We start from the raw sequence: 8,508 nt of genomic DNA on the forward strand, positions 1-8,508 counted from the left end.
AAGCAGATCTTATGTTCAAATCTAAATGCGTATTAGACTAAATGAGATTGAAGATGCACTAATAATACTAAAACATATATGGATATATGTATATATATATTTTTTGTTAATATTAACTGCAGAGTTGTAAACATTTTAAGACAATGAATTGTATGATTGAGACGAACAGTAAATTCTATAATTTTCATTATTCATCGTGCAATACCAGAACTGATTTAAAGTCGCACGTTAATTTAACGCATATGTCAGTAGCATGGGCTTAAAAGTCCATAGACTAAAATGGCAACAACCAACTACGATTTATATTCTTTATTATCACGACACGAGTCGTAATTTTTTAAAAATATATATAACGTTTCATACAACAGAATTAACGTCTGTGTTTCTCCTAACAAGTAAGAATTGGAATCGTCGTTCAAATTACTTAAAAAAGGAAATTGTTTTGTCAAACACAAAAGACGTATTACTTCATTTTCTATAAACTAATGGAAGTTTTTAAAATTTCTCCGACAAAATTAAACTCTGATATATAAAATTCATTTTATTGAGTTTCATCCGTAGTAGCACAGAGAACGTGCTGACATTTTATACAGATTTCTATTTTAAACAATGGGTTACAAGAAATCATTTAAAAGCCTGTATCATTTGTTACCCAAAAAAATAAAATAAAAACTAACTGCCAGTAGTAGTTTAGTAGTGTATCTCACGTGCGACGAGGAATAGTTTTGGGAGAAGGAGAAAGAAAGAAAACACTCTTTTTATAATTTTTATAATGTTACTTGCCTTGTTTGAAAAACCGTGAGGAACAAAAAAAAACACGAACTCATTGCTTTTGCTACAGTAACAGCTAGTCTAAACTCTGAACTCGGTGACAGTCCAATCATTATACCCTCTGCGTCTTAGCTGGCGCGTGACAGTTACTCTATTTTCTCTTCTCCATTGCCCATAAAATAAAAAAACTCTGCTTTTAAATTGTTCACAGAGAGAGAAAGTGAAGCAAAAAAAAAAGAAGAGATAATGGGAGATAATAAGAAATTGATTTCATCTTCTTCTTCTTCTACTAATACCTCGATTTACGATACTCGTGGTAATAGTAATAACCATCATCATCATCCTCCGTCATCTTCCGACGAGATTTCTCAGTTTCTCCGGCATATTTTCGACCGTTCTTCTCCGTTACCTTCTTACTACTCTCCGGCCATGACCACGACGGCTTCCACGGCGGCGATAGGGGTTCAAGGAGACCCGCATGCAGACAACCCGAGAAGCTTCGTTTCTACTACACCGGCGTCGAAGCGCGCCGTTGATTTCTCCGACGTTTTGATCGGCTCCGCCACCACCGCCGCCGCCGGGTGTTATGGTTTCTCCGGGGGTGGTAACAACATTGCTCAAGGGAGCAGCTCGGGGACTCGTGTGTCGTCTTCTTCCATTGGAGCTAGCGGGAACGAGACCGACGAGTATGACTGCGAAAGCGAGGTTTTGCTTTGAAACTTTTGTCTTTTTGCATGTTCTGAGAGTTTCCATCTTTGTCTGTTTTCCGACAAAATTGCCAACAGTGATTTTTCTCTTAACGGATCTGTACTTTTTTTTTTTTCCCACCTTAATTGTCTGAATGTTGATAATTAATTATAATGCACACCTTAACGTGGTTGGATGAAAAAAAATAGGAAGGAGTAGAAGCTGTGGTGGATGATGAGCTTCCCTCCAAGTCTCGTAACTCATCTAAGAGGTGCAGAGCTGCTGAAGTTCATAATTTGTCTGAAAAGGTTTAGTTTAACTAGTCTATCCCAAAATTAGAAGTTTTTTCAGACACAATATACTCTTACTTGAGACTAATGTTCCTACTTTTTATGACAGAGGAGAAGAAGTAGAATCAATGAAAAAATGAAAGCTTTACAAAGTCTCATCCCTAATTCAAATAAGGTAGTGTTATGTATATACACACACATTTACATGAATCATTTTTTTCCCTCTGATTCTGATGTACAATATACATGCCATTGTTTTCATTGGGGGAAGACGGATAAGGCTTCGATGCTTGATGAAGCCATAGAGTATCTGAAACAGCTTCAGCTCCAAGTTCAGGTCACTTAAAGATTAACTAATTAATTTGTTATAACGAAATATATATTGGTCTATTATCTGTGGTGATGTTTATTTTTGATTTTTGAAGATGTTGACAATGAGGAATGGGATGAACTTGCATCCTCTATGCTTACCTGGAACTTCATTACACCCATTGCAACTCTCACAGATCCGACCTCCAGAAACAACCAGTGATCCTCTGCTCAACCACTCCAACCAATATGCTTCGACTTCTAATGCACCGGAAATGATCAACATGCCTGCTGCATACACGATGGAACCTTCCATCCGCAGTCACTTTGGACCTTTCCCTCACTTTACTCCACATGTGGTGTGTTAGTTAAATTATCACATTTTCACTCCATAAACGTTGGATTCTTTTGAAAGCTAGTTTGCTTATTAGAAATATATTTGTTTCTTGATAGGAGATGAGTCGAGAAGGCGGGTTAACTCATCAGAGGTTGAACACTGGTGGTCATCCTAACGCAAACCTAACCGGTAAGTTTGGCTCTGAATCTTAAAGAAGTTTATAAGAAATTGACGGGAGACAATGTTAAAAAATGTTCCGACATTTTGGTAATTTGCAGGAGAACATGCTGCGTTTGATGGACAACATCCTGAGATAAAAAGATAAACTTACTTGAACATCATTCTCAGTTTGCGTTCTTGTTTCTTAGGTCGCAAGCAACGAAGCTGCATGACAATGAAAATGCATTTAGCGGTCTTTAATATATTTATATTTCTCTATCTTTGTTGTTGTTAACATGAATTCTAGAGACTAGTTATTGGACCTACTAGATATTATATAAGAAAAAGACTTGACTTTTATTATGTTCATGGTGTAATGTAAATTTTCTAGATCATCTTCGCATTGTATTGAGGCTTCTAGTTATAGATAAGTTTCTAAATAACTTCTCTAATCAAATGATAATGATTTTGTAAGATATTTTTTCGATATAAGTCAAATTCTTCACTGATTCGTAAGCATATACACTCGTATTATAGATAAAATAAATCTTCTTTGCAAACTGCACCATGAAGTGAAAGTAGAACTGAGAAATTTTGAAAAATCTCAAATTTATCTATGTATTAAAAAGAACGTAAAGCAAACCCTACTCCTTATAAGGTCCTATTAACCAAGAAATAAACCGTGAGATAGTATCTCAAGAAAACATAACTGTTTACTTGAACTTTACAGGTTAGTGTAAGTGCCAAGTTGTATGACTTCATCTACTTCCCCCTGGCTCAACGAAACTCCTGTCGGTGAGCTGCATTTAGATTTCACAGTTGTACAACAACATTGTCTCAAAAATGATATTCACCAGCATCTCTCAAAATAAAAAATTCAGAACTTATACTCCAACGCCATTGCAGGACATAGAAGCAAAATGTATTATAGAATCATTATGAGACACTTTCATAGCAAAAAAAATTATGAGTCACTATCACAAAAGATGTTTTGCAGTGTCTTCTTTAGGAACAAACTCACGAGAATCAGCTTATAATGGCTTCAATGTATTGGGCCTAACCCAATTATAATTCCTAAAAGACCAACCCAAAGCCCAACTTTTACAGCGACCTTCTAGCTCAATCTCGCCAATGGTTCTGTTTGCTGAACCTAACCGAGACCGTTCCTTGCACGGCAGCTTTTTACACTATCCACGGCCTTCTCTAATCCCAAAATCAAATCGGATCTTATGGCTCCTGCTATATCATTACACTTGGAACGTTTCACACGTGCTAAAACAAGCTTCGAGTCCATTTAATCCAAGGTTTGGTGACTTTAGTCGGTGGCAAAAAAAATATTCTATCCTTCAACGTCTGACACTTTCATATTAGTTAACTATAACCGACAAATAACAAATCCAACTTTTTATCTTTTACGAGTAAGAATCTGTGTAACACACATTGATTGGTGTAAGAAAAAACTCTTATGTCTTTAAAAAATAATCTAATATTCATTAACAGTCAACGAGCTAATTAACAAAAGATTAAATCAAGACCGTCAATTCTCTAATTAACCCATAATTATCTCCATCATGTGACTTGGTCTTTCTCCACTAATTTAAACTACTGTACTCCCTTTAACCTCACGTACGTTGACCCAATCACATGAAACTGACCAATCAGGTACATTCCCGGAAACTAACCCACTGATTCTCTCCTCTGGTAAACGTACCAAATAACTGAACGGTGAATAATTAACCGGTGAGCAAACCGTAACTGAATCGTTAACCGAGTTCCAATCAGGAAAATCAAAAGGATCTCTCGGTGAAACCGAAGCCTCGTCTTCATCGCCACACCTCAGTGAACCACTACTTCTCTCATCATCATGATCAACGGCCAAGAACGGATGATCCAAAAGCATCTGAGCCGTCCATCTCTCCACCGGGTCCTTAACAAAACACCTCCTCACGAAATCTTTCCCTTCCTCCGACAACTCTACCGGAATCTTCGGGGCATCTCCCGAACCGATACGAACCATCAGAGACATTACGTTCTTAACTCCTTCCTCCAAACACCATGCCGTTTTGCCACTCGACATCTCAACTACACACCATCCCAACGCCCAAACATCCGCCGGCGACTCAAACTCCCCGCGATTAACCGCTTCCGGCGCCAAATACAGCGGCGTTCCTCTGATCCCATCCGCGATCTCACCCCTCCGTTTCGCTAACCCGAAATCGGAAATCTTCACGCCTCCGTCGCCGAACACCAGAACATTCTCAAGCTTCACGTCGCAATGAGAGTAACCATTCTTGTGGACGTGACGCAACCCTTTAACGATCGACCTCGTGAACCGCCTCACTTCGAGCTCCGGCAGCCCCTCGCCGGAGTTCTTGATCCTATCGCCCAAGTTTCCGCCGGAAGCGTACTCTAGAAAAAGATTGTAAACCTCTTCGCCGTTCTCCACCGTCGTTCCTTCTCCGAAACACCGCACGATCTCAGAACAGTGGCCGAGATCGTCAAGAACGTCTCTCTCGTTGCGTAACGCGGCGGAGCAGACTGCTCCGGAGGATTTCACGGCGATCAAGGGAGGAAAGGAGGTTGAGCTACCGGAGGTAGTGGCTAGACTAACGATGGAGAAGCTCCCGTGACCTATTGTCTCTCTACGAATCCACTCCATTAATTGTAGAACTCAAAGCACAAAGAAATAAAAAGTCTACGAAACAGTTAGTTTCTCTCTGTACTTTCTTCTGCAACTCTGCTACTTGTTCTGTCTTTATATATACTATAAATAATTTAAAATTTTTGTGAAAAGAAGGAAAAATGTAAAGTTTGTTGTGAACACTAGTGTATTGTTGTGGAATTGATGCACGTGATATAAGGCCTATTACTGTATAGTATTTGTTATTTGTTTGCTTTTTGTAATTGCTCTTGGCCACGAGATAAAATAGCGGCAAATAAAGAAAACGTGGGTGGTGAGAACGAAGAAGAAGACTACTCTTGTTGCCTTCTCTAAGATATTTCTTCCTTGCCATGCGCATCATCACGCGGTTTTTTACAAAATTATAATATACCACTAATGAAAACAATTAGCACCATGCCACCATAACTGAACAGATTTATGATTTATCTAATGATTTACATATAATTTGTTCTGTAAATACATAGTTTTAGTATTTGTATCCATCTTTTAGCTAGCAGCCATAAAGAGTAACTGAATTCAGTTATGTTCATTTGGTAATTTTAATAAAGAAACATTTTAAATGATGCTAACTTTCTTTTGTTTGATGCTTTTATATTTTTTAATTTAATGAAATACCTGGAGTATTTTCTGATTAAAATAAATACATTGGAGTAGATTCGTAGTTCTACACGTTTGTTTCAAGATCTACCATGTGATTCGCGTTTCTTTCAAGTAGCGTAACTATCGGATAAGAGTTTTTGTTAATTTGTTGCCTAACGTGAGCTGTTTTTCATATGGCTATGAATATTTATTATTTTAAATAAATTATATAATGGCCATATTGATTGGGGTGGTGAGTAATTTCCTCTCGTTCAGACTGTTTTATTTAAGAAAGAAATTGTTAAACACTCATCCACACCACTAACATCTGCATGTTCATGTTTTTATTATCCATTAAATACTTTGAATTATTCCCTCTATATCATTTTAGTTGATGTTTAAGGTTTTTACACAAATATTAAAAAAATACAAAATTTTATTTAGTTTATCTTAGTTACATAAAAGTAACATTAAATAAAATTAGTTTAACTAATAAGAAAAAAATATAATATTTTATAATTGTTCACAATTTTTTAATGACATTAAATTTTATCTAGAATAATGAGAACATCACATAATATGAAACAAAATTAAAATCCCTAAACACCACTCAAAGTGATACGAGGGAGTATTATGTTTCTCGACAATGATAAACAATAATTAGCAAACATTAAGTGATCAAAAGTTCTAAAAGACTTCAGTGCAGTTAACACTTATCGAGTGCCTTGTAGTCAAAGTTTCTTGATGACTTGCCAACAAAACTAAGATGAAAATCAAAGTTAGGTCGATGTTATTCATAGATAGGCATAGGGTTGTTAACTAAAATGAAGTGAATCTAACCAAAGTAAATGATATATGCGTACTTATTAATACATATCTAGGTGAAAAAAACAGTGTGAATTTGATTCCAAGAAAGAAAATAGAAAAATGACTTTGAGTTATAAAATATTTCAATTGGTGACCACACTTTAGAAAAAATAATGGTGACATTCATATTCTTCAATTTTTATGCCATTCATGCTGATTAAATTATAGACCTACGGATCCTATTCTATTATGAATGAAAAAAATGAAGAAAAAAAAATTCTTCTCTAATTTAGATGAGGAACCGATTGAACACTAATTCATATATTTTCGTTTATTCATTTCTTCAATTGAATTTTTGTTCAATTAAATTGTCACTAATTGAAACCAAAAAAAGACCCGTAGACGGTTGAATATTTTTATTCACACATGCAATGTATAGGTTTGATGTGGTCATTTGATTTCTCTCCACCAGAAGTATATATAAGGTCAATGATTAATCGATAATTTCCATGCTACATATTTACGCTAATAGAATTAAGTAAAGGAACTAAACCTTTGTCTATTTCCTTTGAAAAACTCTAATTACATATGGAAAAAGAGAGAAAAGAACACTTGATAGATTTTACTTCTTCTCCAGCTTCAGCTTCTCCAGCTTCAGCTTCTCCAACTTTTTCACCACTTTACTGAGACTAATCAGTATAAAGTCTCCAAAGACTGATGGGAGAACTTGGTTTGACTCCACCAATCGAATTTCCTCAATCGAATTTGTGTTCATTTTTTGTTCAATTAAATTGTCACTAATCAAAGCCAACGAAAGACCCGTAGACGATTGAATTTTTTTATTCACACATACAATGTATAGCTTTGACGTGGCCATTTGATTTCTCTCCACCAGGGGTATATATAAGGTCAATAATTAATCGATAACAATTGCATGGCTACTTCTGTCTTTCATTTATTATAAAAATCGACCGTTTACCATAGTTAGAAGGGCTAACACTGCTACATCCAAGGTTTAGTTTCCATGGCTTTTGTGAATCCAATAAGACACTCTTGTTTTTTTAATGTTTATTCAGAAGGGGTTAATGTTATTGAACCAGGAAGAGATGAGACCGCCTGCCAAAAAGGCGACGAGGATCTTTGTTGCTTGAATCCCTCCGTCAGTCTCTGAATCTGATTTTCGAAGGTAAAATTCTATTCGATTTAAATTGTTTTGTGTTGTCAGAATAGTTTTTTTACTATCTGTGGAAAGTATAAACCGTTCCTTGTGTACTCTCTTTTGCGGTCATTTTCAGAGGTATGGTGAAATCTCTGTCTTATACATGCCGAAGGTAGTCTATCACTATCTATTTGTCAGATGATCTGGCTCGGTTCTTTAGCTTGCGTGCCCTCCTGGATTTTATATCATTTCTCCATTTTCAATTTTTTAGGACCACAAGTGGAAGCAACACTGAGAAATTGGGTTTATCACATTCGCTACTTCTGGTAAGTTTTTGCTATTATAGATACTCTCACTGTTTTAGTTCATCTTTATCTTCTTTTTTAAAATGTTTGAAGCCAGAAGAAGCCTTTCTATTTTGTGATTTCAGATTCAGTGGAGGATCTGATGGAAGACACTCATGAACTGGGAGGTACAACGGTTGCCGTTGATCGAGCATCACCAAAGGAAGATGATCCTCCTGTGAGAGACAAGGTTTCACTTCTTAGATTTAGGTTAGGTCAAGAGAGATGAATGAGAATCGTGGGCTGAATCCCGTAAATAAACTTGAAGAATGAATATGATTTTATTGATGAGTTGAAAGATGATGAATACAAAGGAATGTATCTTGAGATGATTGCTAAAGAATACGTAATGCTTTTAATCTAGTACAAAAGTTGATATATGG

At 36.2% G+C, this 8,508-nt stretch overlaps 3 protein-coding genes across 4 annotated transcripts in view; 2 read left to right on the top strand and 1 right to left on the bottom strand.

Moving 5' to 3' along the window:
- Positions 1 to 960: 960 nt before the first annotated feature.
- LOC106292302 (transcription factor SPATULA) lies at positions 961 to 2,950 on the top strand. 2 transcript variants are annotated; one of them, XM_013727902.1, is made up of 7 exons: positions 961 to 1,476; positions 1,668 to 1,766; positions 1,858 to 1,923; positions 2,020 to 2,085; positions 2,174 to 2,416; positions 2,511 to 2,583; positions 2,673 to 2,950. In XM_013727902.1, exons 1-7 carry the CDS (start codon positions 1,018 to 1,020, stop codon positions 2,717 to 2,719), a joined length of 1,053 nt encoding a protein of 350 aa, XP_013583356.1. In that variant the 5' UTR covers positions 961 to 1,017; the 3' UTR covers positions 2,720 to 2,950. The 2 variants fall into 2 exon arrangements, with proteins under 2 accessions (XP_013583356.1, XP_013583361.1); XM_013727907.1 differs by having other exon boundaries at positions 2,514 to 2,583.
- A 716-nt stretch (positions 2,951 to 3,666) lies between these two features.
- On the bottom strand, positions 3,667 to 5,278 carry LOC106294729 (mitogen-activated protein kinase kinase kinase NPK1). Its single transcript, XM_013730363.1, has one exon. It carries the CDS (start codon positions 5,210 to 5,212, stop codon positions 4,151 to 4,153), a length of 1,062 nt encoding a protein of 353 aa, XP_013585817.1. The 5' UTR covers positions 5,213 to 5,278; the 3' UTR covers positions 3,667 to 4,150.
- A 2,429-nt stretch (positions 5,279 to 7,707) lies between these two features.
- The window catches only part of LOC106328654 (heterogeneous nuclear ribonucleoprotein A/B), an 11,578-nt gene continuing 10,777 nt past the window's right edge, over positions 7,708 to 8,508 (top strand). The window contains 4 exon segments of the mRNA XM_013767142.1: positions 7,708 to 7,809; positions 7,909 to 7,953; positions 8,053 to 8,107; positions 8,212 to 8,295. Of these exon segments, the coding sequence (XP_013622596.1) occupies positions 7,708 to 7,809; positions 7,909 to 7,953; positions 8,053 to 8,107; positions 8,212 to 8,295 (286 nt within the window).

This window comes from Brassica oleracea, chromosome C1 (assembly GCF_000695525.1).
Source record: "Brassica oleracea var. oleracea cultivar TO1000 chromosome C1, BOL, whole genome shotgun sequence".
Taxonomy (NCBI): Eukaryota; Viridiplantae; Streptophyta; class Magnoliopsida; order Brassicales; family Brassicaceae; genus Brassica; species Brassica oleracea.

Excerpts from the sequence above, each read along its gene's own strand:
- LOC106292302 (XM_013727902.1), top strand. The coding sequence starts at position 1,018 with ATGGGAGATAATAAGAAATTGATTTCATCTTCTTCTTCTTCTACTAAT. Across the intron at positions 2,417-2,510 it reads CTCACTTTACTCCACATGTG|GAGATGAGTCGAGAAGGCGG; the intron begins GTGTGTTAGTTA and ends GTTTCTTGATAG. Across the intron at positions 2,584-2,672 it reads TCCTAACGCAAACCTAACCG|GAGAACATGCTGCGTTTGAT; the intron begins GTAAGTTTGGCT and ends GGTAATTTGCAG.
- LOC106294729 (XM_013730363.1), bottom strand. The coding sequence starts at position 5,212 with ATGGAGTGGATTCGTAGAGAGACAATAGGTCACGGGAGCTTCTCCATC.